The 25,235-nt window shown below is 50.9% G+C and overlaps 11 protein-coding genes across 11 annotated transcripts; 5 read left to right on the top strand and 6 right to left on the bottom strand.

Moving 5' to 3' along the window:
• The first annotated feature begins 292 nt into the window (after positions 1-292).
• LOC120952162 (uncharacterized) lies at positions 293-11,527 on the top strand. Its single transcript, XM_049606827.1, has 7 exons — positions 293-458; positions 570-1,518; positions 1,599-2,336; positions 5,932-6,422; positions 9,719-10,135; positions 10,199-10,341; positions 10,403-11,527. Exons 1-7 carry the CDS (start codon positions 397-399, stop codon positions 10,717-10,719), a joined length of 3,117 nt encoding a protein of 1,038 aa, XP_049462784.1. The 5' UTR covers positions 293-396; the 3' UTR covers positions 10,720-11,527.
• LOC120952157 (DNA polymerase eta) lies at positions 2,446-5,529 on the bottom strand. Its single transcript, XM_040371332.2, has 3 exons — positions 5,345-5,529; positions 5,178-5,281; positions 2,446-5,109 (listed from the first exon to the last, which is right to left on the bottom strand). The coding sequence occupies exons 1-3, from the start codon at positions 5,399-5,401 to the stop codon at positions 2,481-2,483; spliced, it is 2,790 nt and encodes a 929-aa protein (XP_040227266.2). The 5' UTR covers positions 5,402-5,529; the 3' UTR covers positions 2,446-2,480.
• Positions 5,797-6,576, top strand: LOC120952164 (mpv17-like protein 2). Its single transcript, XM_040371342.2, has one exon. The coding sequence runs from the start codon at positions 5,914-5,916 to the stop codon at positions 6,496-6,498; it is 585 nt and encodes a 194-aa protein (XP_040227276.1). The 5' UTR covers positions 5,797-5,913; the 3' UTR covers positions 6,499-6,576.
• LOC120952158 (N-acetylneuraminate 9-O-acetyltransferase) lies at positions 6,563-9,453 on the bottom strand. Its single transcript, XM_040371334.2, has 4 exons — positions 9,153-9,453; positions 8,989-9,085; positions 8,162-8,920; positions 6,563-8,094 (listed from the first exon to the last, which is right to left on the bottom strand). Exons 1-4 carry the CDS (start codon positions 9,283-9,285, stop codon positions 6,711-6,713), a joined length of 2,373 nt encoding a protein of 790 aa, XP_040227268.2. The 5' UTR covers positions 9,286-9,453; the 3' UTR covers positions 6,563-6,710.
• LOC120952163 (uncharacterized) lies at positions 11,522-12,756 on the bottom strand. Its single transcript, XM_040371340.2, has 2 exons — positions 12,459-12,756; positions 11,522-12,388 (listed from the first exon to the last, which is right to left on the bottom strand). The coding sequence occupies exons 1-2, from the start codon at positions 12,600-12,602 to the stop codon at positions 11,837-11,839; spliced, it is 696 nt and encodes a 231-aa protein (XP_040227274.2). The 5' UTR covers positions 12,603-12,756; the 3' UTR covers positions 11,522-11,836.
• Positions 12,757-13,190: 434 nt separating this feature from the next.
• LOC120947299 (coatomer subunit beta) lies at positions 13,191-17,161 on the top strand. The gene is made up of 6 exons (XM_040362501.2): positions 13,191-13,554; positions 13,637-15,146; positions 15,227-16,047; positions 16,111-16,384; positions 16,460-16,565; positions 16,642-17,161. Exons 1-6 carry the CDS (start codon positions 13,461-13,463, stop codon positions 16,714-16,716), a joined length of 2,880 nt encoding a protein of 959 aa, XP_040218435.1. The 5' UTR covers positions 13,191-13,460; the 3' UTR covers positions 16,717-17,161.
• Positions 17,162-17,250: 89 nt separating this feature from the next.
• Positions 17,251-18,195, top strand: LOC120947309 (transmembrane protein 17B-like). The gene is made up of 3 exons (XM_049605832.1): positions 17,251-17,487; positions 17,558-17,843; positions 17,926-18,195. The coding sequence occupies exons 2-3, from the start codon at positions 17,685-17,687 to the stop codon at positions 18,193-18,195; spliced, it is 429 nt and encodes a 142-aa protein (XP_049461789.1). The 5' UTR covers positions 17,251-17,487; positions 17,558-17,684.
• Positions 18,196-18,233: 38 nt separating this feature from the next.
• LOC120947306 (uncharacterized) lies at positions 18,234-19,778 on the bottom strand. Its single transcript, XM_040362509.2, has 5 exons — positions 19,225-19,778; positions 19,099-19,154; positions 18,899-19,026; positions 18,678-18,819; positions 18,234-18,450 (listed from the first exon to the last, which is right to left on the bottom strand). The coding sequence occupies exons 1-5, from the start codon at positions 19,385-19,387 to the stop codon at positions 18,283-18,285; spliced, it is 657 nt and encodes a 218-aa protein (XP_040218443.2). The 5' UTR covers positions 19,388-19,778; the 3' UTR covers positions 18,234-18,282.
• Positions 19,779-19,794: 16 nt separating this feature from the next.
• LOC120947300 (uncharacterized) lies at positions 19,795-21,997 on the bottom strand. Its single transcript, XM_040362502.2, has 2 exons — positions 20,855-21,997; positions 19,795-20,791 (listed from the first exon to the last, which is right to left on the bottom strand). The coding sequence occupies exons 1-2, from the start codon at positions 21,727-21,729 to the stop codon at positions 20,188-20,190; spliced, it is 1,479 nt and encodes a 492-aa protein (XP_040218436.2). The 5' UTR covers positions 21,730-21,997; the 3' UTR covers positions 19,795-20,187.
• Positions 21,998-22,102: 105 nt separating this feature from the next.
• Positions 22,103-23,875, top strand: LOC120947304 (putative inositol monophosphatase 3). Its single transcript, XM_040362507.2, has 3 exons — positions 22,103-22,800; positions 22,873-23,139; positions 23,210-23,875. Exons 1-3 carry the CDS (start codon positions 22,287-22,289, stop codon positions 23,467-23,469), a joined length of 1,041 nt encoding a protein of 346 aa, XP_040218441.2. The 5' UTR covers positions 22,103-22,286; the 3' UTR covers positions 23,470-23,875.
• A 147-nt stretch (positions 23,876-24,022) lies between these two features.
• On the bottom strand, positions 24,023-25,164 carry LOC120947305 (trypsin-1; the record flags this gene model as incomplete). Its single annotated transcript, XM_040362508.2, has 2 exons — positions 24,023-24,829; positions 24,920-25,164. Coding segments are annotated over 2 exons (885 nt in total), but the record flags the coding sequence as incomplete, so codon positions are not given.
• Positions 25,165-25,235: the final 71 nt, after the last annotated feature.

Raw genomic sequence — 25,235 nt, 5'->3', positions numbered from 1 at the left:
CGAATATTTCCGAGGAATTTCATGGTTCTGCGTAATTTGAGCATTTTTGGAAATCACTCTCTTTTTTTCAATTACAATTTCACTTTCTTCAGATTACTAAAAGCACCGACCTGCTGTACCAATGTGCGCCGTGTCAATAAACCTCGGCGAGTTCTTTTTTTTCCCTTTGCGGCATCGTATCAGTCTCCCCCCCTATCACTTTTCAAACAAACTTCACAAAACAAACGGAGAGCAAAGATTGCTGCGCTGTTCTGGCAGCCTTTTTTTGGCTAAAGGTAAATATGGGGCTTCCCGGTTTCCCTGGCGATAGCGAAACCGTTATTCGGAAGCCATTCGATAGGCTTTTCGGGTGTGCGTGTGCGTGGTCTGGTGGGCAGTGGGCAGGCTCCTTGAAGAATGGGTTTGATTTGCAAGTGTTGCGTTTTTTTCGGTCTTGGATCGATTGCGTATTTTGTGCGGTAAAAATTTAATAACGCAAAGCGGTTTCTCTGGAAAATCCGCTTTTTCGTATTTTTACAACAACCAACTTCTTTGTTTTTTTGTTCCTCCACCCCTCTCCCGTTCCACAGGTGGTATTACATCGGCCGACTCTACGAAAACAAGCGAAAGTTCCAGAACGGTGAACTAATCGTGCTGACCGGAGCGAACTCGGGCATCGGTTGGGCGACACTGCTCGAGCTGGCCGACCGTGGCTGTCATCTGGCGCTAGGTGTGCGCTGCCCAACAGTCGGCCAAACAATCCGCGACCGGGTGCTGCATCAGTGTCCGTGCGCAACGATTGACACGTTCGTGCTGAAACTCGAATCCCTTGCCAGTGTGGTAGAATTCAGTGAAAACGTTCGCAACCTCAACAAACCGCTGTACGCGCTGATCAATAACGCGGGCGTGTTTTACGTACCGCCCAGTGTCACCGAGGACAAGCTAGAGTATCTGTACCAGGTGAACTATTTGGCGCACTTCCTGCTGACTCTGCGCCTACTGCCCGCCCTCAAGCAGCATCCGTCCGATAGTCGCATCGTGAACGTGGTTTCGCAAGCCCACCGCTCGGTGGCGGAAATACCGCCGAACGACCGCTTCGGTGGCCCACCGTACCCCGACACAGCGACCAATCGGTTCCGGGCGTACGCGTACAGCAAGTTTTGCTTGGTGCAGTTCTCCTACCGCTTGTCGCAGCTGCTCGCCGCCAGCAGCACGAACATCCCCACCGTACACTGCATCGATCCGGGCAACGTGGAAACCCCAATCTATCGTCACTTCCCACTGCTGGCGAATCGGGCCCTTTTCTGGCTTCAAAAGCCGCTGCGGATTTTGCTCATCAAAACGCCACACGAAGGAGCTCAGGGCATCCTGTACGCGGTACTGTCGGAAAAGAAGCCACCCTTCTACGTGCGACGGTTCTGGGGCCGCGAGTCGAGCGATTACGACGAAATCAATCCACTGGTGCGCAAGGAAGCGCTCGCCGACACGCTATGGAAACGGAGCCGGCAACAGTGCAGCCACCATCTGCTGGAGATGACGGTGTAGTGCCCCCGCTGTACGAGGATCGCACCAAGGGGCTGCGGAAGGAACGGCTTTCATTTCGCTTTACCTCCATGGAGAAACCATCCGAGCTGAGCCGTTGCCTGGTAACGATAAGCGAAGTGAGCAATGTTGAAGCACACGAGTCATCCTACCTTGGCGGAGGATCCATCGAAGAACTTTGGATCACCATGGGGACTGCCCTGACACCGGTCGATTGCTATGTGGAGCTTCTGCTGCAGCAAATGTTAACGAACGAGCAAAGCAAATGTACGATCAGCAGTGCCAAACGCGGTGACGTCACGTTCACCATGAAGCTGGTGCGCATCGAGGGACAAAAATATTACTACCAACTCACCGTCCCCGAAACGCTCGCGCTGGCCAAACAGTACAAAGAGAATGGCGTGAAAATGTTCTCCAAATACCCGTTGTTTGCGCACGCCTACTTCAACCAGGCGGCCAAGTGTTTGCTGTCCTGGTCACCGATCGATCAGCTCGACCCGGCCATCGAAGGGGCCGGTACGATCGAGGAAATGCAGTCCCTGCTCGAAACGCTGTACCTTAACATTGCGGCATGCCTGATCAAGCAGAACCGCTTCGACGAAGTGCTGCACGTGCTTCGCTACACCGATCAGCAGGAACATCCCTCCCCGAAGGCAACATATCGGAAGGCGTTGGCACAGTTTAAGGTGAAACGGTTTACCGAAGCGCTCGCCACACTCGAGCGGATCGATTACGCCAGCAGCAAGGAGTGTGTCGCGTTGCACGCGCAGATCATTCAAACGCGCCAGCAAGAGGACAGCAAATACAGCTCAATGGTAAAGAAAATGTTCGCTTAAACAGGTAGCTATACTTACACTCTATACGTACACGATAAGCAATAAAATTAGCTTCTACGATTAACGATAATTTGGCTTACATGTTTAATAAGGTACACGTTGTTGGTAAGAGTTTCGTTCGCTTTACAACTTGGTAAAGTAAGACGACAGCGGTTTTAGCTTCTGCTTGACCGGCGACGTTACTTTATCGCTTGAATTGGCTGGCCGCTTTCGTTTCGTGCTGGAACTGGCCCCACTGGCCACCACGACTAATGCTGGTTTACTTGTGGCTTGTGAAGGGACCACCACCTCGAGACGGTTCAGTTCCTGCTGCAACCGCTTCGCTACATGATAATCGTTGTGCTGGTCCAGAGAATCCAGCGGAATGAACTTACCACAGTCAGAGCATTTGGTGTGGTTTTCGGGTACCTCGTCCGCTTTACTGTTACTCCCGGTGGCCACTTCTGCGCTGCTGGAGCGTACAGATTCGGGAGAAACTTTCGACAGAAATCGAGCGATTGACAAGTTTGCCGAGGGTGCGCCATTGCCACCGGAAGTTGGCCCTGCGGACACAACTGCCTTGGACGGTCGTTTGGCGGGAAGTGGCGATTTGGAGGTCATTTTTGTTTTCAAATCATTCCGGAACTCATCTCTCTGCTGCTGGCTTAGCGAGAGCGCAAAGTGAAAGTCCTGGTGTGATTGAAATTCATGTTCGGGAATCGGTTTTTTACACTGTGGACATTCGAGGTTTGGTTCCGGGACCTGGAAACTGTACTCTGCATACGTTTCTTTGTAATCTGGCTTCGCATCGGTCCTCGCATTGCTTCGCTCCACGAACGATGCCTTGGAAGTGGATGGTTTCTCTTCTGGCGGGTCTTCCGATTCATGTATGGTGGCAGGTGCAGATATCTGAACATCACGCTCCATTCCCGACTCTGGTTCTGGTTGATTCTCTTCCTGTTCTAGTACCGCTAGCTCCACAGTATCATCCAGATAAGGAGCGGGTTCAACTTCATCATTATTATTCTCCTCTTTCTCTTGCTCATTTTCAGTGTCTGTTTCTTTCTGGACTTCACTTTTTGGCTTCAGGAACTGTTCAATACCTTTCTTCGGTTTAGCTGCAGGCTCTATCGACTCTACAGTAGCAGAAAATTTGCTTAAATCTCCACTTTCAAGGGAAGACTCTTTGTTGATGGCACTTTTCGGTTGCAGGAACTGTGCAATACCTTTCTTCGGTTTACTTTCCGGCTGATTTACGTCTTCCGAAGAGCTAGATGCACTTGCCGTCTTCGCTTCACTCCCTGTTTCTTCACTCTTACTGGTAGAGCCGGGTGCTAAAGCAGACTGACGCTGCAGGAAATGCTGAATAAGTCCTTTCGGTTTGCTCGGCTCCCCATTTGATGCATCATTCCCTTTTTCTATCTGTTGCTGCTCTTCTTTAGAAGTTCCTGCTCCCTTCGGTAACTCAGTGACGACATCCGGTGTTTCCCCCGACACACTTTTACGACGTTCCGTCTCGCGTGGCTGTTCATCCGCGTTGGCCGCCTTCGATGAGTAGCTCTGGAACATTTGCTTAATGCCTGCACCTTTACCCGCCCCGTTCGGTTCAAACTTTCCCGCACTTATGCCCAAAAATTTGATGGGATTGTGCAGTGCCGTCGTTGAGTTGGACGCGAAGAACCGCTCCGTGTTGCGCTTGATTGCATCCAGCGCGTCGGCCGCAATGCGCTCCGCATCGTACGCAACCAAAGCAATGCTTCTCGTGCTGGACACGTCCACATTATCGATCTGCTGACTGTAGCTCACCGTTAGCTGCTTCGCCGTGCGATTGTTTTCGTCCAGATCCTTCTCCAGCCGCTCCGTCACTTCCGAGGCCAGCTCGTTCAGCCAGTGGTGGAGCGTGGCCAGCCCGGTGATTGCATTCTTTCCGGGAAACCGCTTACAGCAGCCGATACTTTTCGAGTGAAACTTGGCCGTCACTGCCTCCAGATCGATGCCGCGTGCCATCAGGTACATCCAGCTGCCCATCCGCTGCTCGAAGTGCTGCTGCAGCACGCTCTCGGGAAACTGTACCAGCTCCGACATGAACTTGATCTTCAGCACCTCACACACCTGATCGCCCAGCTTGCCGCCCAACCCCTTCACCTTTTTCAGCGGCAGCGTTTCGTACAGTTTCGGGATGCTGTTGATCGGCAGGATCGTTTGCTTGTTCGGCTTGTGGAAGCCGGCCGTCAGCTTGGCGAGGATTTTGTTGTGCGCAATGCCGGCCGAACATTCGAAGCCCGTCCGCTCCTTCACCGCCGCCCGTATCTCGTTCACAATCGACGCCCCGACCAGCAGCTTGATGTCGCTCTTCTTGTACTCCAACCGTTCCTGCGAATTGCTCTCCGCCGTGCCGCCCGCCGGATCGAACGTGTTCGAGAGCTTCGTGATGAATTCGCCAATGTTTTCGTACCCGACCGCAAACGTGTTGGCGAGCTTCTCCGGCCGCAGCTGAAATTTGCCCTCGTTCATCTCGTGTATCCGCGTCAGCACGCGCTCCGTTATGTCGAGGTACGCCTCATCGATGCTGGCCCGCTCGAGCAGTGGCGTGAAGCTTTTCAGCACATCCGCGACCTCTTTGCCCGCTTCCCGGTACCGCGTCAGATCTGCCTTCCCACGAACCTGCGGCACCTGTGGCAGTTCAATTTCGGGACAGTGCTGCTTCGCTTCATCTCCGCGCATGTGGCGAGTGACTCCCTCCGCTCTGGCGGGATAGTTCACAGCGATGATGCTACAAAAGGGGAAAACGAAACCGCATCATGTAGCTCCGTTCGATTGCACTCGCACTGCGCCACTTACCCTCCACCCTGCCAGGGGTTGTACTGTACCACCGCTATCGGCTTTCCCCTGATGGCAGGATTCAGCTTTTCCTCCACCTGGCAGTAGAAACAATCCATATCGACCTGAAAAGCGAGCAGCATAACAGGTTAGCATATTCTTACACTGGTCTGTTCCACACAACTTACCAGCACTACCACCCGGTCGAACTTGTTTTTAATATTTATAGTCGTTTTAGTGCTCATTTTGTTTGTTTATTTTTAGTTTTTACTACATATTCGACAACACAATTTCACAACGACCTGCTCTCTTTTCCGTCCCAGATTCCCGCCTGAACTGAGCCGTTTGACATTTCAGCCACTCCGCACGTGTTCGTTTACAGTGCTGGGTTGGCAAATTCGATGAATAAAACGGCTGTGCTTTAATCAATGAATCCATGTTAACGACTTATTTTATCCTCAAAAACATTTAAAACGCACTCTACGGTTGACTATTGCTAAAATAAGAGCTTATCACTGACTAAACCGTGTCGGATTGTGGTGCGCGTGTTCCGCTAATCCTTTGTTGACACTGCCTCCCCCCCCCCACCCCTTCCTGTCTGTCACAATCACGTGCAGCGTGCGTTTATTTTGATTGGGGCTTTCGTTTAGATTAGATAGATATTTATGGCCACCTCTGTGACGATTTTTATATAATGCCAAACAAAGGACCACCATGAATTGACCCGCTCAGTATTGTACGCGTGTGTGGCCACGGAATGATTGCGCTCGCGAAGTGGTTCCGGACAGCGACCAAGACAGCATTCAGCAAGAAGTACCTACTGCTCACGAATGTCGCGATATCGGTCAGCCTATCCGGGGTGGGTGATATAATCGAGCAGCACTATGAGATCTACAGTGGCGAGCTGGCGGCGTGGGACCGCCGGCGGACCCGCTTCATGTCCATCTCCGGCATGACGGTCGGTGTGTTCTGCCACGGGTGGTACAACTTCATGGATCGCCGGTTCCCCGGCCGCACGATTGGGCTGGTCCTGAAGAAGGTGCTGATCGATCAAACGGTCGCTTCGCCGATTGTGATATTCCTGTTCTTCGCCACGCTGGCAGTGCTGAAGCGCTCCTCGTGGGAGGAAATGCGCGGCGAGATACGGGACAAGTTCATCCGCCTGTACACGGCCGAGTGGGTCGTGTGGCCGCCGGCCCAAATCGTCAACTTTTACTTCCTGCCGACGAAGTATCGCGTGCTGTACGATAACACCATCTCCCTCGGGTACGACGTGTACACGAGCTACGTTATTAATGACGAGAGTGGCGCCACCGCCGCAACCAACGCACAGAAGGACTAAGGACTTCTTTCACCACCCAAGACAAAGGCAAAGCAATAAACCTGTTTTATCGTTAACACAGCAGTTACCATATCTCAATCAAGCGTTTGGTTTTATTTCCATTATAAGCTTCATAAACCACCGGCTATACACGACGGGGTAAGTTCATTTGGTGTGCGGTGTGCGGTGTGGGAACGTTGGAGTGGGATTGCGCAATTCCATACCCACTCCACTCAAAACATGCCGTCATACCGGCCCAACGGTATGAGCAGTATCACGAAGAACACAATATTCCTTAGCGCTAGCTTCCAGTCGTTCGGTACCGCGTACGGCAGCAGCACGCTCGTAACGCGATGAATCTCGTGCGATACGCACACGAAAATGAACGACGTTATCAACACGTTCAGCGTGGGAAAGCCGGGCAGCAGCACCAGCACCCCGTTCCGGTCCGCCGCCAGCCAGATGTGGTACTGGCAGAGGAACAGCTCGAGCGAGATCTTGCCAAACCAGGCGAAAAACGTCGAGTAGCGGGTGCGCAGTATGCCGGAAATGTTGCGCAGCAGAATGTACCCCACGATTGGGATAAACACCACGTACGAGTGCACCTCCTCACAGTCCTGCCGGTTGCGGCAGAAGAACGTCCACGTCATGTAGCACCCGATGCCGGTGATGGCGGCCAGCGTGGACGTTAGCGAGATTCGTTTCGAAAACAAATTGCCATGATTGTTGTCATCCACCACGGCGAACCGTTGGGAGATTTGAAAGATCGCCGCAAAGATCATCCCGTACGTGATGGTGTACCGGTCCAGCTTCCAGCGGTACCACCACTCGTGGATGTCGTCGTCCGTCGTCACAAACAGTGCTTTCCAGGGCCGGGTAACGAAGATGCGCTCGAAAAACACCTCACTCATGTATAGCACGGTGACGGTGGCCAGCATCGTAACGAACTTGATCACCACGTACAGATACTGGTACGGATTTGCTTCCGTGCTTTGGGCGGTGATGCGGGGCGGCAGCGATAGCATTAAGTACATGATGCTGTACCAGAACGAAAGCAGTGGTACGAAAAAGTAAAACTGATACGGACGGTTCATGCACAGGCACAGGATGACGGTGAGAAAGTTCATGCGGAACATGACGTTCAGGAAGCGCACCAGCCCCGCATTGCCCGTCTGCCACCAGTAGGTGAAGTGTGCGTACCCGGACAAAAACAGAAACCCACTGATCAGCACCTTGATGTGCATGTAGATCGGCAGGATGTGGGACGCACCGGTCATGTAGTAGATCAGGATAACGATCTGCATCCAGCCCTTTAGCTCGTCCGTCTGGTCCCGGTGCAGCACCTTGGTCAGTTTGCTGTCTTCGGTAAAAAATAGCCCGAGCGCGAACACATACCCGACCGGGATCCAGAAGCTAAACTCGGAGTAATACTTGTTTTCCTTCATGAAAAAGTTGGTGCGATCGCAGAGGTAAAAGTACGTCATGATGATTGCCAGCGACGCTAGCGCCGCTATCGGGGACTGCGTTTCGACGGGTTGATTCAGCGGCATGTAGGCGTGTCCGCCGCGCCACTTAACAATCCACTTGCGGACGTACATGGCGGTCGCAATGCTGGCACTGTAAACCAATGATTGACCATTATTAACTAGTTTGCTTGATTGAACCACCGGGTCACAATACTCACCACACAGCCAAAAAGGCATAGGTCGTGACCTGTATGATTGTGTACGGTTCGGCGCTGCTGCAGCACGTTCCGTCGTTGTAGTTCATGTAATCGTTACAGTACATGTTGAGCAAAATCTGCACGTCGTGCTTCAGTGTCAGCGAACTCAGCTGCTGCCCGTCGGCAAACTCGTCCACCAGCCCGGATGCGATCATGTTCGAGGAGGACCAGATCTTCGCCTCCGAATAGCGCAGAATACTGCTCGCCGCCTGGTTAATCCGATCGACATCCTCATTGCGCACGTTTTTCCACTCCTCGGTGGAGCTTTCCTGATCGACCGGATCCTGGAGTTTCCAGATAATTTTCGTCTTCTTCCCGTACAACCGATCGATCGGCGTAACTAAGCGCGTCAGATTCTTTTCGTACGCCTTCTGTATCTCTTCCGTCACGTTGCCGCGCTGAAAGCTGGGATAGGTGCAGCTGGCGATGATCAGACTGGGCGGGTCTTCCTCATGCTCCCATTTGATGAACTCGTCAATCAAGCTTTTCGAAACCTCGTTCGCGTAGATGTACTCCACCCGGAGCCGCAGCTTGTAGTCGGTAAATAGAAGATCCTCCGTGTTTTTCGTGGAGCTGTGTTTGGAATTGTTTTCCGTTTCGCTCGATCGGAGGTAGTCGATAAACTCCAGCGAAAGTGACCGAAGCCGTTCGTCCCCGATGAGCACGAAATGGTTCTGATTGCCCCAGAAGGCAAGATAGCGCAGACATTTGCGGGTGTCACTGCATTAGTTTAAAGAAAAATAGATTAGTGGGCGGAACACTGCAAAGGAATGCCGTGAGTCACTTACGTTTCTGTGTACTTGTGCAGCATGCATCCGTACGGCTGCCATTCCTTGTCTCCCTTGAACCGCCCAGCACTGAGCAGCCATTTGCACGAGTCAGAACCTACGAGGGAAGTTTTATTTAATCTACGCTTCGGGGCAAAATGTTTCCGCACACAATCGTCGCTTACCGTAACGCAGATGCAGAAAGGCGTGATACACTACGAACCCGAGCACCATGGCAAAGGCCAGCTTCTTGGCATTGTTGGCATTAAGGTTCTGTATGAACAGCTCCGCCTTGGACAGATTTCCGTTGTTGCCCATTTTTTGGTTTTTGGATGATTTGACCGCCAGAGGCTAACTTTTCTTCACATATTACACAAAACCATCGATCTCTTCGAGTTACATTGTGGAGCAACGAGAGCGGCAAAAAACACAATAAAAACTGTTTTCCCTTGCTGTCATCAAACGAGCGTCAGAGTCAGTTGCAATGGTGTGCGTGGTTTGGACAAATTTCATCTGAACGACTTTGTATAATAGTGTATATCAGCATAATAAATCGTAAATGGATTTTCTATTCATTAACAATCATCTTTTTGAATAATAACACCACGAAATTGTAATTAAATGGAAATAACAACCATACAGCTAATCGAAAACACCTTCATTTACAAACCTTGGCCCTTCAGTTTGACAGCATTGTTGATAGCTCCGCTACTTTTGGCAGAAGTCAGCTTGGCCCCAGGCTCAGGTGATATTGCGTAAAACTATTTACTAGCCGCTCGCTTATCGGGTTGTATCTCGCACAGCACGAGAATAATCGTGTACTGTTAGCAAATCCTTCGAGTTCGCCAAGCGCCATCATGGTTGTGGGAGCGTTTCCGGCCGCCAAGCTTGGCGTGCTGGCCATGAAACAGATCTCCAAACCGATCGCCAATCTGCTCAAGGAGCGGGCCAAAAACAGTCCCTTCTTTCGGAAGTACGTTTGCATGCCGCCGGCACAGTTTTACAACTGGATGGAGGTGAAGACGAAAATGTGGGCACTCAATCTCGGCAAACCCACCACCGTGCCCGTCCTGAACGAAGCAATGGCCATCGATCTGGGCGCGAACTTGCTGGGCGAAATCGTCATCTTTACCATCGGTGCCGGTTTACTTCTGCTGGAGTATCAAAGGTAAGGGTGAGAGCAGGCAGATGGAAGTAGGAGCATCTCGGCTACAACTTGTTATACTTGCAGGCAAGCACGAAAGGAAGCGATGAAGGAGGAGATGGCACTGCAGGAAAAGCTAGAGCTGCAGGCCACTATTAACGATCTGAACTTCCAAATCCAACGATTGGATACACAGCTGCGTGAAGTGGCGCGAGTCACTGCGGATCTGGGTAAACGGCTTGCCGAAATGTGCTTTTCCAGCGGGCAATTAATCATTTTCATCCATTGCAGAATCGAAATCATCTTGGAAACCCAAAATACTGGACGAGCTACCGTTCACGACGAAGAAAAACAAGCACGAGCAGCCCCTGTACATCCCTGCCACACCCGAACGGAAGGATGCTTCCAACGCGGCCAGTGGTAATAGAGGTGTCATATCCAATGCGTTGGAGATTATCGATAATGAAGTTTTTTATAGGGACAGCTCAGCAGACGGAGCCGAAGAGGAACACACAGACCAACGCCGGCAAGGCATAGTCACACGTAGCTTAAATTACCTTCTCAAAGTCAACACTAGACCCTCGAACGGCATCGACAGGGAAGGATAGAGACACGCTTTCGGTGTAAGCCGGTTCAAAGACATTGGTTCTAGCTAGCGTACCACAGACGCGTATCTCTTTTATATCGCTTATAACAATTTATTTTTAATTTATAATAGTTTAACAAGCATGACGCAACGTCCCTCGATCAAGCAGACGTCGTGCAGGTTGTAAACATCAGGCATGTAAAACATGCAAAGCAAGCAAATGCATAGATATGATATAATGTGAGATAAAGAAGCATCAAAAGTCCGCTCGCAATCAATTGTTAGAGTTAGAGCATCGTTAATTGCATTTTACCTGTACTTACTCCTGTACCGGCTGTTTGGTTTGCTTAGTTGCATTGTTCCTTCGGGTCCCGATTTCCTTTCTCTCTGTGTGAATGATTGTAAATAAGGGATTTCTAAGCGATTGGTTACTATCATTTGAATATCAGATTTCGTAAAGCACAATTCAATTACGGTGTTACATCAAAGAGAATCAGCAACCAGTAAGATAGATTGCTTTCGTTCCTTGTTCCCTTTCCCTAAGGAAAGCAGGTTAAACAGGGCGATGAACCATTCGGCAAAATTGGCCATGCCATTCCTTGCTTACTGGCCGCTGTCGAATTTCAGTCGAATGAAGCGGCTGCTCCGGCTGATGGTGCCAATGCCGATCGTTGTGTTCCGCGAGAGTTACAGAAGCCAAACATGAAGACTCGTCAACGTACAATGCTGTGATGGTGTCGTCGTCACACCGTCGTGTAAATAATTGATTGTGAGTGCGGAGTAGCAAAAGCAGCAAATAAATGAAGGAATAAACAACAACGAAATATTAATCGAATCAGCTAATTTATTCACAAAACAAAACAGAATGTAGCGTGCACACTATGGTTAGAGTTATGGAGGACGTTGTATTACTAGACTTAAAACGATACATTTATTGACGAGTTGAAAAGAACGAAAGGATGATTCTCTTATTTAGCATACCAATTCTGCTATTGGCAACATTTAACGGTCATGCCTGCAGCTAATAGCCGTACGAGATTTTAATTTTGTTAAACATTGCCAACCACCCAGCCCCCTAGTCGTCCCGTTTGGCCCAGCAAGGGAGTGGGGCAGCAACAAAGGGCGCAAATTGAAGCTACCTATCCTAACCGTTTTCGGGCCACCTTGGACGAATGGGACGGATTGGGCTGCTTGCGTTTCAACCGATTCGGTGTTTTGGCGGTCGATGAGCTCGGTTCGTTCGGTTCTCGGTTTGTACTCGATTCACCGACTGTCTCGTTCGCGGTACTGCTGCTGCTCGTCGCCTCTTGGCTTGACGAATCTTGGCTGGTGCTGTCGTTCACCTGGGGCTCCTCCTGTGCTCCTCGCTCATTCGACGCCTCGGCGGGCGCACTGTTATCGACTGTTTCGTTGTTCGTTTCATTGCTTTGCTGTATTCGTTCGGCTGGTTCTTCCACGGCATCCGTGGAATCGACCGACATGGTGCGGGAGCTTGCTGTGGATTCGGCGGATAACGTCCGGGAGCTTGCCGCCGACTCGGCAGCCGTTGCGTTCCGGGCCTGCTCTTCGCCCCGCAGCTTCACGAACCGTTTCTGCGCCGACTGTATCTGCTCGATCAGCCGATGGTGGAGCAGAATTTTGTCCATACAAGCGTCGCAGATAGTTTTGGGCAGCTCGTCCTCTTCATTGATCTGAAAACACATACACGCTGTAGTAGCTATTTTTATCAGGAAAATGTTGGCCCTTTGTTGGTTCCCGCACCTGTATTGGGAGATAGTTGTTGATTTTCTCCAGCAAGTTGTGTTCGAGGCCATCAGCACCGTAGATGAAAATTACGGTGCGATTCATCTTTGAACACAACCTGCATATAAAACCAGTGCAGCACGCCTCCATTAAACTGCCCATGGTGAGCGATCGTTGTTCTTTTCCACTTTCGATACAACTTAACTAATTTACTCGATGGAGCCTATCCTGTACCCTGGCAAAGTTTACGCTCACCCATTTGTTTTGTTGTGAAAGTTGTCACTTCGATCCAATCAACTTCTATGTGTGCATACGATTAACACAACTACGCGCAACGCATCGGGTATAACAGTTCTCGGCGCATAGGGAAGTGCATGTGCATTTATTTGAAAACGATTTTTTTACTAATCATATCAAGAGTGTATCGATAAATATGCATTGATTTTGTAAAAATGTATTGAGAAAAGCAGATTGGTTGTATGCATATTGAACATTTTCTTTGGAGATAATTTTCATTTTTACACCTCAGAAAATTGATGGAAAACGTTATTAAAAATTTTACATGTCTTTTCGTCAAAATTAATTCTGATAAATATTTTTATAAGAAAAATCTCCATATTTTTGGTAAATCAAATTCCGGACCCCAACAAACTGTGCGAAACAACAACTGCAGTCATAGCTTTGCTTACTACACCTTGGCGTCGAACAGAATATTGACAGCGCGTGTAGATGTGTGTGTGCAGAATTGACGTATAAGCGTATCCCATGACACGTATTGATAATTGTCATCGCTAAACTGGGTTGAAATTTTGGTGTACCGGAGCGCAAGGAGTGTGAAAATAGTGACGAAAAACCTTAAATTCGCACCACAATAGCACACCGCAGTGCAGGAAACGGCAACACGCACGTATCTTACCGGGTGCTCGAAGCGTATGCGATATCCTGTGTCCCGTAGGCCCGCTCGTTGTGCTCGAGAAAAGTTGACTCAGCTCGGTTCGGAATCCACACACAACTGCGGCGATGGCGTCGGCCTCTGAGGGAATGTCGTGTTACACGATAATAAATCCACCCGAAATTGAGCTGTACAATGAGATGCAGATTAAGCAGGACCTAGGTAAGTGGTGCTCGCTTCGCTGGACCGTCGGCCAAATCCACTAACACACACACCGACCGCTTGTCTTCCCTCCCGCCCACAGAGAAGGGTGAAGTGAACGTAAAGATTGAAACGATGAAGAAAGTCATCCAGCTCATGCTGCAGGGCGAACGGCTGCCCAACCTGCTGATGACGATAATCCGGTTCGTGCTGCCGCTGCAAAACCACACGCTCAAGAAGCTGCTGCTGATTTACTGGGAAATCGTGCCGAAAACGTCGCCCGATGGCAAGCTGCTGCAGGAGATGATTCTCGTGTGCGACGCGTACCGCAAGGATCTGCAGCACCCGAACGAGTTTCTGCGCGGCGCGACCCTGCGCTTTCTGTGCAAGCTTAAGGAACCGGAGCTGCTGGAACCGCTGATGCCGACGATCCGCAGCAGCCTGGAGCATCGCCATTCGTACGTGCGGCGCAACGCAGTGCTGGCCATCTTTACCATCTACAAGAACTTCGACTGGCTGGTGCCGGACGGGCCCGAGCTGATCGCAAACTTCCTCGACACACAGCAGGACATGTCGTGCAAGCGCAACGCGTTCCTGATGCTGCTGCACGCCGACCAGGAGCGGGCCCTGAACTATCTGGCCTCCTGTCTGGATCAGGTGAGCAGCTTCGGCGACATCCTGCAGCTCGTGATCGTTGAGCTGATCTACAAGGTGTGCCACGCCAATCCGGCCGAACGGTCGCGCTTCATTCGCTGCATCTACAACCTGCTGAACTCGTCCTCGAACGCCGTCCGGTACGAGGCGGCCGGCACGCTGGTGACGCTCTCGACCGCACCGACCGCCATCAAGGCGGCCGTCAGCTGCTACATCGATCTGATCGTGAAGGAGAGCGACAACAACGTGAAGCTGATCGTGCTGGATCGGCTGATCGCGCTGAAGGAGAACGAAAACATCGAGCGCATCATGCAGGAGCTGGTGATGGACGTGCTGCGGGTGCTGAGCGCCACCGATATCGAGGTGCGCCGGAAGACGCTCGCGCTGGCGATGGATCTCGTGTCGTCGCGCAACATCGAGGAGATGGTGCTGGTGCTCAAGAAGGAAGTGTCCAAAACGCACAACATCGAGCACGAGGATACGGGCAAGTACCGGCAGCTGCTGGTGCGCACCCTGCACACCTGCTGCATCAAGTTCCCGGACGTGGCGGCGGCCGTCATCCCGGTGCTGGTGGAGTTTCTGTCCGACACGAACGAGCTGGCGGCCGGCGACGTGCTGGTGTTTGTGCGGGAAGCGATTCAAAAGTTTTCCCACCTGCAGCCGCTCGTCATCGAGAAGCTGCTGGAAGCGTTCCCGGCCATCAAGTCCGCCAAGATCCACCGCACTACGCTGTGGATTTTGGGCGAGTATGCCAACTCGCTGAAGGACATTATGGAGGTAATCGGTGTCGTCAACCGTGCGCTGGGCGAGGTGCCGATTGTTGAGGCGGAACAGAGCCGTCTGGCGGGCAACGAGGCGGGCGAGGAGGAGCAAAAAACCACCGAGACGACGGCGAACAGTACCAACAAGGTTACCTCGGATGGCACGTACGCTACTCAGAGCGCGTTCAGCGTTGCGCCGTAAGTATTATTTGATGGTGGTGGTGGTGTAAATGTTGTTTTCTCACACAAATAATGACCGTTTTCCTGTTTCCTTCAAGGGTTGCCAAAAAGGTAGAACGACCACCGCTCCGTCAGTACATGATGGATGGGGACTTTTTCGTGGCGGCCACACTCGCCTCCACGCTGACGAAGCTGGCCTTGAAGTTCATCCAGCTGGAGCCGAATGAAAAGAAGCAGAACCGTTTGTGCACCTGCGCCATGCTGATCATGAGCTCGATCCTGCACCTCGGCAAGTCCGGCCTGCCGACGAAAGCCATCACAAACGATGACACCGACCGGATCTATCTGTGTCTGAAGACGCTGACGCTGCAGACGCCCGAAATAGTGGAAATCTTCACGCAGAGCTGCAAGAACGCGCTGGCCAACATGCTGACCGCCCAGAGCGAGGAGAAGGCGCAGGAAAAGAAGGACAAGCAGCAGAAGAACGCTGCCAAGATTCAGCCGGACGATCCGATCGCGTTCACACAGCTGGCGAACGGCAAACACGATCAGCTGGGGGAGAATGTGTTCGAGCTGAGCTTGAACCAGGCACTGGCCGGTACAAAGAGCACCGCACTGACCGACGTGGCGTCGCCGAACAGCAAGCTGAACAAGGTGACCCAGCTGACCGGGTTCTCGGATCCGGTCTATGCGGAAGCGTACGTGCACGTGAACCAGTACGACATCGTGCTGGATGTGCTGATCGTCAACCAGACCAGCGATACGCTGCAGAACTGTACGCTCGAGCTGGCCACCGTCGGCGACCTGAAGCTGGTGGAGAAACCGCACCCGGTGGTGCTCGCGCCGCACGATTTCTGCAACATCAAGGCGAACGTGAAGGTGTCGTCGACGGAGAATGGCATCATTTTTGGCAACATTGGTATGCGGTAAAGGTTGGGAGTTGGGAGTGAGGCATTTGCTAACGTTCTGCCTTCCTTTCCAGTGTACGATACCACGTTCTCGTCCAATGTGGTCGTGCTGAATACGATCCAGATCGACATCATGGACTACATTCTGCCGGCCAGCTGCACCGACACCGAGTTCCGCACGATGTGGGTCGAGTTTGAGTGGGAGAACAAGGTGTCGGTCAACACGACGCTTACCGATTTGCACGACTACCTGCGGTTGCTGCTCAAGTCGACCAACATGAAGTGCCTCACGCCGGAGAAGGCACTTTCGGGCCAGTGTGGTTTTATGGCGGCCAATATGTACGCACGGTAGGTAGTGTGGGTGGGGTGTGTTAGAGGGATTTTGCCTAGCTCATCTGCTCAACACAACACTGCTAATTACAGGTCCATTTTCGGTGAGGATGCTTTGGCAAACTTGAGCATCGAGAAGCCCTTGGATCGACCGGATGCACCCGTGACCGGGCACATAAGAATACGCGCCAAGAGCCAGGTAATTGGACGACATTGAGCTTCACGCGTGAAAACGTGTTTCTATTAACCACTGTTCTACATCTGCTTTCTCGTAGGGCATGGCGCTGAGCTTGGGCGATAAAATCAACCACACGCAAAAGTGTTTGCAGGAGAAATCGGTTGCCGCTTAATACTACTCCACCGGGTCCGCGAGCGCCTCTTAGTTTGTGAGAGATTCTAGTATTCTTTCCCCACGCATGTGCGCTAATTCGAACGATTACTTCGAAACCGAGCCCGACCGGGTCCGACATATTTCAATTAAGACAAGCCACATGCACACACACACACACTGACACACATAAGCGAACCAACTAAGGAGGGGGGAAATGCTTGGTTAATTATTGCACTCCTTTGGTTTTCTTTTTCTACATGTAACACACCCGGGGGAGCTGCATTTGTGTTGCCACTGCGTGGGGTTAGACCAGGTATCGAGTCTCCATTCCTATATTTTATCTTTACTTTTTTTAAATAGTAACAGTTATCTATTCGTGCACCGATTCGTAACGGAAGGAAAGGGGGATTCCGGCATGAATATTCTATCGCAAAATAAATAAGAAAAATCTGTTTATCCATTCACACGGGCAGTTTGTGCGCGTTCCATCAGCGTGGGATAGAGAAATGAGAATCGTTGCGTTTGCAGGAATCAAGCGTCCAAGGTGGTGCATAATAGGTAAACAAGAAATGCACCACGCAATCATACCATGTGGCACATTGCGCCACTCCGCTGACACGTAATACGTGCACGTACACGTTACACCGCCTGCTCGTAACCATGGTGATAGGCAATAACAAAACAGGCGGCGTGGGCTTTACGTTTATCGTACAGCAACCACAATTTATCTAGTACGGGGCTACGATGAAGAGAAATGGAAATTCCACACCGAAAGTGACCGATTACGCTGGTAAGCATCGTTTTATCAAGGCTTTTGCCTAATCAGTAACATTATCGTTCCGGGTGTTTTGTTCCATCAGAGGAAGAAGTGATCGCTCACCTGTGGGTGCAGCTGTTAATTCACATCAATGTTTATTTTTACGCCGTTTGGCTGCTGGTTGCAATAGTGTTTCTACATTACGAGGCAAGTAAACTAAGTTTTAAGTAATGTTATTTAGTGTTAATTTGATTCCCATACCCTTTGGGCCACAGTTCCTCAACATAAGCGGAATCGAGCAAACGTTGTCCATCCTTTCGCTGGTGGTTGCAATTCCGCTGGAAGTCTTCCGGCTCTATCTCGGCCACACCGGCAACCTGATGAGTGCGGTAAAGTAGCAAATCACTGTTTTGTGTGTTTTAAAAGGTTCTCCTTTGAGCTAATTGTGTACGTCCTTATTTTCCTCTACAGATACCCAGTTTTGCTGGCTTTCTTATACTGTCTACACTGATTCAGCTTCCATTGCAGATTTACCTGCTGCTAGCAACGCACACGATCAATCATTTAGCAGCAACCGTAACACAGTCGATCGCGATCGGTCTGCTGGTGCTGCAGATTGTAGTTGGTGTGCCGGCAATGCGTCAAATATCTGCCTTTCGCAGGAAACAGTTTCAAATGCAACGGTGGCAATATGTGGGCAAGCGAGCCGACACGGCGAAGGAAGCGAAGGACGAGCAATGAAATCGGGGAAAAAAACAGCAAATTTTCACTAAATAGTATTACTTTGTACAAAAGAAACAGTTCATTTATTTAAATTGTAAACGCGAACTACGCTTTGTAGGTTCGGTGTAAGTCATGTTTGGTGTAGAATTCGTTCAGATGGGTCAAGTTGGCACGAAACAGTGCTAAAAATTCCTCGAGTGCCTTTAAATTGTCCATGTTGGAATCGGATGTTCCCAGCAGCGATGACCTTGAAGGTAGAAATGAATGAAGTAACTGAAATGAAAATATTTTTTTTTATATTAAAATACCATTTTTTCCAGTAAGAAACGTAAACTCTTCGTGAATCCGGTACCCGCACTCGGGCCACTATTTATACGGCTTCAGTTGAACGGCCACAAGTTCGATGCTGAAACTAACTGAAACACGATACGCTTCTTTCGCTTGTGCCCCAGTTCCGTAAAACGAGAGAAAGAATCCGTCATGTGGACAGCTGAGCTTACCTGAAATGCCTTCTGAGCCAGAAAGCCATGATACGGCAGCAGACACTCCTCGTACGCCTTTTTAAGGTGCGGCTTCACCTGTTCGCTGCGCGTTTCGTCTTCGAGCAGGTTGCGAAAGAATTGCTCCATCATTTCGAATGCCCTGCCAATGGTAGTGGTGGTGAGGTAAAACAAGGTTAATTTTCTCTCCACAGAACGGTCATTATTGCCGGTGGACGCACCTTTTAAGCCACAGCAAACCGTCCGTTACCGTGTCGAACGGGTTGTCGTTCCCGTCCTTGTCCTTCAGGATTAAATCCTCCAGGTACTTAAACAGCGACTCGTTCTGTTTGTATTTGTCGGTTATTTTCTACACAAAAAAGAGGGAAATTCCATTAAACAAATCGATCATCGAAACTCATTCACGGTTTCACCACCATACCTGAACGTTTTGACGCATATCTTTCACGATGGGAGAGAACAGCTTACCGAAACATGCTGCGGATGATAATGTGTATCGTTTGAGAAGGGACTCTTTCCTTTGACAACGCTACACAGCTATACATACCGATGGCATCGATGATTTGGTTGGACGATTCGAGAAAGTGTGCGGTTTCAATCTTAAAATTATTGTTCTCATCAATCACTGGGAATGGCTTCAGCTGACGAAACAGGATCTTGGCCTCGCAGACCGCCTGGGCCGCGCTGTTGTCCGCACTCTCTTCACTCATCGTGTCACACCGACACGCAGACAGACGCACACTGTATGCTTGGTGGGTAACGGTCGAACGGTGTCTAATTTGCTTTCACCGCATAAAGTGGACGAATACCCCGGCACTCCAATGCTCGAATGGCACACCACGAGTGAACTCTGGTTTCAGCGCTTCCAATCTTGGCGTTCGGGGTCCGTCTGACGGTGGCGGATCGAATGTGACTCTGTGCATGGCACAACATGTAATCTTATCTACGCGCGACCGATGGTAATGTTTATCATCTGTACATCAGGCCGGTCAGGGGGAAGGAGGGGACCCTTCCACAAGCTTACGTTATCACTTTACGTCGACTGTACACCGGGCTGCAATCCCGTACCGTGAGCGGTGGTGGTGGCGTGGCTTTTGGATAATCGGAATATCTAAAAGGGGAAAAGAACGTACCGAGATCGAATGTTTAGTAGCATGTGAGATAAGACTAATTCATATAATTTCGTGGTGGCCGCGAAGGCGAGAAAAATAATATAGGCCATACGGCGGCATGTCTGATAGACCCAACGTCAGCAACACCCTCAGTTCCATGCTGTCCGAGGCAATATTTTTAAATTGTTTTGTTATCAGTAAATCTGGTTGCTACCAGCTACAATCTGGAAGCAATTTACAGTCATCATATTAAATAATAATAATTTGAAGCCATCATTTCAATTCTAATTAATTATTTAAACGCTAAAGCAACTGGGAAGGGTTTTATTTTTGCTTGCCCTTTCAGCGCAGCTAGCAAAAGTCCTGTTTTATCACGCTTCTGTTTGTGCTTCGTCTATTTATGCTTGGTTAATACTGTTAAGGTCTATCTTTAGAACGCTCCCCTCAGTGTCCACGGCAAACAACGTCAGCTCTGGCAGGTTTGCTAGCCTGGGAAGCGTAAATGAGATGGGTCGAGGCTGCTGTCCCTCCTGGAACGTCCAACATTTTTGCATCATGCCACTGTCGGTGGAGCGTAATTCCACCAAAACGATGCTCGACCCGTTGCACGACACCGTTCTGGTGGTGTTATCAAAATTCATTGACCCACCACCGCAACCCTTCCGTGCGTCGTTAAACCACCGATGATAGCTGAGCGTCAGTGCACTTGTGGGCGCAAAAAAGACACCATCGTTTTGCTTCGCTTCCAGTCGCTGCCGTAGCACCTCGCCTGGGCGTTTTAGCTGCGTCAGTCTACCGGCCAGACCGCCCGGTTTGGTAGCGATGAGGCGTTTCGGTCCGTTCGCACCCTGCGCACGACCTCCAGCTCCCCCAACAAACACGTTGTCGATGGCATCGAACCCATCGCCCATGATGGAACCGTCCGGGGTGTGACCGAGATCGAACGTATGGCCCATCTCGTGGCAAACCGAGCCGAGGGTGGTGGCAAAGCATCCGCCATACCTAAAAAGGAAGCATTTCGCACTTACTCTTCGAGCGATAAAGCGAGGAAAACCCCATTATTACGTGCGTCTGTAGTTGCTATCGTCCAGCAGTTTGGCGCAATCGATCGGCTGCTCGCTTAGCAGTGCATCGCAAACCGTCTCCAGCGTCGAGGGCCACGTGTAGAGACACCCGGTACCGAACAGGGCCAACCCGCCGCCACCCAGTGCCGCATGGCCGGTCGTACGCTTCCGGATGTTCTCGTACGAATAGTCACCATCACTGATGCCTTCAAAGTGCGTACTGCTCAGAAAGCCGACCACCTTCACCCGCTCCATGTCGTAGTGTTTGCGGTGCACCAGCTCGCCAGCGAACCGGTGCCAAAGGGCATCTTCCGTCATGGTGGTAGATTGAGCCCACTGCAGCTCGGCGTAGAACGGACGGCACGGTGCCTCAAGCGCGAACGTTTTGCGACCGAAACCATGCTCCTGCAGCTTTTCCGCGTACAAACACTGGAGCAGCTCGATGGCAAGCGTTATTTTGCGACACGCTTGCTCGCTATCGTTGTGCGCATCGTTTTCACTGGACTGATAGCGACCGCTGTGTCCTTTGCAGATGATGTAAACGGGGGCCACGGTAAACCGTCTCTCCGGAGCTGTGTACACTAAGCGGACACATGTTTGCGTGCTGCAGTACTGCACCGCGTACTGATGTTCACCGGGAGAAAGTCTTAACAGAATGCGAAACTTGCGAATGACTTGCTTGCTCTCACCTTCACTACCGACGGCATTCTCTATCGCGACGGAAAATGGGACGGATTGGGAATTGTCGGCTAGGATGCGAAATTTCCCACCGCAATATGGGTTCGCTAGATCGCCCTTCAGTAAGATGGTAGAATAATTAAACACTTCACCTTGCTGTACGTTTTTTAATTGAACATTATGCTTCAAATCGCACATTGCCTGTTTCTGCACCTGTATGTAGAGGGGTTTTTTCTGCGCGTGTGATTCTGGTTTGTTTACACCACTCCACGAATGACGTCATCAGTCAAACAGCTGATGAAGGCACTCACGGTAGCTAGACAAACGGTGTGCTTTGTGCAATTTTTCCGTCAAATGTAGCAATTATTTTCCACCCGTTTTATCATTTCAGCTGTTTGCGATACATTAAGAGCATTATATAAAGCATCATCGATGTTTCTGTTTTATTTTTAAACTCCTTTTTTTCTCACAAAAACACCTTTTTTTTAGGCCGCCCAAGGTTACTGCAACAGATGTCAAAAGTGTCGTCGTCACAAAGGCCTTTTGTTTTGAACCTGAAGCGCAGAGCCCCTGGGCCCAGAGCCGAAAGAAAAACATACTCGCTCAGTGGATAATTTCGCGCACGGAGAACGTGCCACCGACACGGACCATTCTAATTAAACAATGATCCGCTTAACGTACGGATAAGAAGCACGTTTAAAGGATTATCGAGGCTTTTTTTTAGTGACGAGAGTGTGTGTGCAGCACCAGCCAACATGAACTTGGGCAGATCGATACGCATCAATAAGTGTGGCGTGGTGATACTGGGCCTGCTGTTTATGTGCATTCTGTACTATCTCTGGAGCAGCAACAGTGCGAATGCGGCCAGCTATGCGTTCAGCAAGAATCCGAACGAGATCAACCTGCGCAAGCTGCTGATCGGTTCGATACAGGCTGCCCAGCACGGTGGCTTCGAGGTGGTGGCCGTGTCCAAGTCGCGCGATCTGCACGAGCAAAGCAAGGGCAAGACGAAGGAGGGCGCCAACAATCCGGTGACCGATGCGGACTACCGGTCCAACTGTGTGATGAAGAATGGGCTGCTGCGAATCTTCCCCAAGCTGAAGGTGATCTCCGAGGAGGACGACCGGCAGGAGCAGTGTGCGGATGTGCAGTTGTTCGATCTCGACCCCACGGTACTGCCGGAGAGTGTGACCGTGCCGGACGAACGTGTCTCCATCGATGAGGTGGATGTGTGGATAGACCCGCTGGACGCGACGCAGGAATACACCGGTAAGGGAAAGGATTTCGATTTATGCCCTCCAGGTATGCCTAATGATGGAAGAGCTTCCGTTTCCTTTCTAGAGCGACTCCACGAATACGTCACCACGATGGTGTGCGTGGCGGTGAAGGGCGTCCCAACGATTGGCATCATACACAATCCCTTCACGATGAAAACGACCTGGGCGTGGCGCGGCAAGGCATTGTCCGAGTCGCTCGTCAACCTGAAGCACGATGCGGACGTGAAGCATCCAACCATCATCGTGTCCCGGTCGCATGCGGGCGCTGTGAAGGAACAGTCGAAGCAAATATTCGGCGAAAACGCACAAGTCATAACGGCCGGCGGTGCTGGTAAGTGAGCGGACCGAGTGCTGCTTTTGGAACTCCCATTCCTCCAACGTTCCCATTCTCTCCTTCCAAGGCTTCAAAGTGCTGCAGGTGATACAGAACAACGCGACGGCGTATCTGCACACGACGCACATCAAAAAGTGGGACATTTGTGCCGGCGACGCAATACTCGGCGCAATCGGGGGCAGAATGAGCGATTTGCACAATGAAAACATCGTGTACCATCGGGATACGCCGGCGCTCAACCCGAACGGGCTGCTGGTGGCGGCCCTTTCCTCGACGCACGAAGCGTACATTAAGCGGATAGTGGAGAGCAAGCGTTTCGTGCGGTAAGGCACCGCTGGGCGATCTGCGCCAAAACATATCCACGAGGAAACCCGGGAATGATGCTGTAGTATGTTTGTTTATGGCAGCAGCAAGCAGTGTGTCCTATTTCCATCACTCGGCATCACATCACGATTACGCGACAACTGTACCATTATGATGAAAAGTGTGTGCGCACAGATACAATGCACAACGGCAGGCAATTTTACCGCTAAAAGACACACCCGTTCACTTATTTCTAGTATTTGATCTCAATTTCAATCGAATACGCGTCGACCACAGACTAGAAAGGAGGAGCCGGTGGAGCAGGGGGCTTGACGAAAGCTGGATGGCTTATTGTCCTTTCGTTAGTTAGTTGATTAGATGACAAAGTTCCATACTAAGAAATAAAAGCATCCGTAGCATACCAATTTGATATATAGGAAATACGCATGCAATCGGACTCTTTTGACACGAGATGACGCACTGCGATGGTTGCGTTACGTGGCGTTACGCGTAACGCGTCAGTGTTTCTCATGCTACACGTGTTATATTCGCTTGTTGAACATTGGCTTTTATTTTAAATTATTTTAAGCATTCTAACAATCTTACAACTATCTTAAATAGCATCATCTTGATAAATGATGAAAAATGCATTGGCATAAAATTGACTAGATGGGCTGGTTTTGCTTCTACTAGCAAACCCATAATACTGAAAAAATATTCTCCATCACCTGTCCCTTCGCCTGTTCAACGCGACAACCGATCGATCACCGTCACGATCCAGCTGGCGTACTCGCTAACGCGCGTGTAAATCCCGGGAAAGCCAGGCCGCGCACAACCGATCCCCGTCGAAACGATGCCAATCAGCACGTTGTCGCTCGTCACCAGCGGACCGCCGGAATCGGCCCAGCACGCATCGACACCGCCCGTGCCCTTGCCCGCGCACAGCTGCGTCCGGGCAATCGTTCGCGACCGATTGCCCCGCCGGTACATGCTTTCGCACTCCTCGTTCCGAAACACATCCACCACCGCCCGCTGCAGCGTGTCCGCCTTGTCGCCAAGGTTGCGGTTTTCCTGCTGCCAGCCCCATCCGGCCACCACCGCCGTCTGGCCCTCGACGCGGGCCGACCCATCCGCACCGCTCGACAGACAGATTGGCCGCACGGATGCGCTAAAGTCGATGCGCCGGGCCAGCTCCAGCAGAGCGATATCGTTCGACGGTTTGTTGCAGACGTACCCGGGATGGGGCACGATGGTCCGGATGCCGACCTCGTACGCACGGTCGGAGAATGGGTCGCTGTCGATTTGATTGCCACCGAATTCGGACCGGCGGTAGAGTCCGAGCACGGCCTGGATTTGGTTCGCGCGTAGTATCTTATTCACGCCACTGTTTTCCGAGGTGGGAAGAAAGGAAAGGAAACGCATGATTCATATGTAACAGGAACAAGGCTCCAATCGACTGATCGCTCATACTCACCTGCACACACAGTGTCCGGCAGTTAGAAGCCACCGATCGTTGACGATCGAGGCCCCACAAAAGTGTCCACCCCGCTTGGTAAGGCTGGCGATGTACGTGATTTGACCACGGTTCGAGTTCACTCCGCCAACGATCCGCTGCTGCTGGCTACCACACGGCACGGATGATACTAATTGCCCAGATAGATTAGACAGCTCAATTAGATTGGAATTGTCACAATGGCTTATCTGCACACCGCACACACTTACGACTTATCTGCCCTTCGATGGTCGTCAGCTGGCTGAGGGTCAACACAACCGACGCCACCACCCGCCAC

This window comes from Anopheles coluzzii, chromosome 2, assembly GCF_943734685.1.
Source record: "Anopheles coluzzii chromosome 2, AcolN3, whole genome shotgun sequence".
Lineage (NCBI taxonomy): Eukaryota > Metazoa > Arthropoda > Insecta > Diptera > Culicidae > Anopheles > Anopheles coluzzii.
Note: the sequence above shows the minus strand (reverse complement) of the source record. Positions and strands in the feature narration are given on the sequence as shown.

Bases quoted from the DNA above. Each gene is read 5' to 3' on its own strand.
- LOC120947304 (XM_040362507.2), top strand. From the start codon at position 22,287: ATGAACTTGGGCAGATCGATACGCATCAATAAGTGTGGCGTGGTGATA. The intron at 22,801-22,872 runs GTAAGGGAAAGG...TTTCCTTTCTAG, and splicing joins CGCGACGCAGGAATACACCG to AGCGACTCCACGAATACGTC. The intron at 23,140-23,209 runs GTAAGTGAGCGG...TCTCCTTCCAAG, and splicing joins CATAACGGCCGGCGGTGCTG to GCTTCAAAGTGCTGCAGGTG.
- LOC120947300 (XM_040362502.2), bottom strand. From the start codon at position 21,729: ATGTGCGATTTGAAGCATAATGTTCAATTAAAAAACGTACAGCAAGGT. The intron at 20,792-20,854 runs GTAATAATGGGG...CTTCCTTTTTAG, and splicing joins GATAGCAACTACAGACGCAC to GTATGGCGGATGCTTTGCCA.
- LOC120952163 (XM_040371340.2), bottom strand. From the start codon at position 12,602: ATGGGCAGTTTAATGGAGGCGTGCTGCACTGGTTTTATATGCAGGTTG. The intron at 12,389-12,458 runs GTGCGGGAACCA...ATGTGTTTTCAG, and splicing joins ACAACTATCTCCCAATACAG to ATCAATGAAGAGGACGAGCT.
- LOC120952157 (XM_040371332.2), bottom strand. From the start codon at position 5,401: ATGAGCACTAAAACGACTATAAATATTAAAAACAAGTTCGACCGGGTG. The intron at 5,282-5,344 runs GTAAGTTGTGTG...CTCGCTTTTCAG, and splicing joins TCGACCGGGTGGTAGTGCTG to GTCGATATGGATTGTTTCTA. The intron at 5,110-5,177 runs GTAAGTGGCGCA...CCCCTTTTGTAG, and splicing joins AACCCCTGGCAGGGTGGAGG to CATCATCGCTGTGAACTATC.
- LOC120952162 (XM_049606827.1), top strand. From the start codon at position 397: ATGGGTTTGATTTGCAAGTGTTGCGTTTTTTTCGGTCTTGGATCGATT. The intron at 10,136-10,198 runs GTAAGGGTGAGA...TTATACTTGCAG, and splicing joins CTTCTGCTGGAGTATCAAAG to GCAAGCACGAAAGGAAGCGA. The intron at 10,342-10,402 runs GTAAACGGCTTG...CATCCATTGCAG, and splicing joins GCGAGTCACTGCGGATCTGG to AATCGAAATCATCTTGGAAA.
- LOC120947299 (XM_040362501.2), top strand. From the start codon at position 13,461: ATGGCGTCGGCCTCTGAGGGAATGTCGTGTTACACGATAATAAATCCA. The intron at 15,147-15,226 runs GTAAGTATTATT...GTTTCCTTCAAG, and splicing joins AGCGCGTTCAGCGTTGCGCC to GGTTGCCAAAAAGGTAGAAC. The intron at 16,385-16,459 runs GTAGGTAGTGTG...TGCTAATTACAG, and splicing joins GCGGCCAATATGTACGCACG to GTCCATTTTCGGTGAGGATG.
- LOC120947309 (XM_049605832.1), top strand. From the start codon at position 17,685: ATGTTATTTAGTGTTAATTTGATTCCCATACCCTTTGGGCCACAGTTC. The intron at 17,844-17,925 runs GTAAAGTAGCAA...TTTCCTCTACAG, and splicing joins CCGGCAACCTGATGAGTGCG to ATACCCAGTTTTGCTGGCTT.
- LOC120952158 (XM_040371334.2), bottom strand. From the start codon at position 9,285: ATGGGCAACAACGGAAATCTGTCCAAGGCGGAGCTGTTCATACAGAAC. The intron at 9,086-9,152 runs GTAAGCGACGAT...CTTCCCTCGTAG, and splicing joins CTTTCTGCATCTGCGTTACG to GTTCTGACTCGTGCAAATGG. The intron at 8,095-8,161 runs GTGAGTATTGTG...ATTGGTTTACAG, and splicing joins TATGCCTTTTTGGCTGTGTG to TGCCAGCATTGCGACCGCCA.
- LOC120952164 (XM_040371342.2), top strand. From the start codon at position 5,914: ATGATTGCGCTCGCGAAGTGGTTCCGGACAGCGACCAAGACAGCATTC.
- LOC120947306 (XM_040362509.2), bottom strand. From the start codon at position 19,387: ATGAGTGAAGAGAGTGCGGACAACAGCGCGGCCCAGGCGGTCTGCGAG. The intron at 19,155-19,224 runs GTATGTATAGCT...TATCATCCGCAG, and splicing joins CCAAATCATCGATGCCATCG to CATGTTTCGGTAAGCTGTTC. The intron at 18,451-18,677 runs GTAAGCTCAGCT...TTTTCATTTCAG, and splicing joins TGGCTCAGAAGGCATTTCAG to TTACTTCATTCATTTCTACC.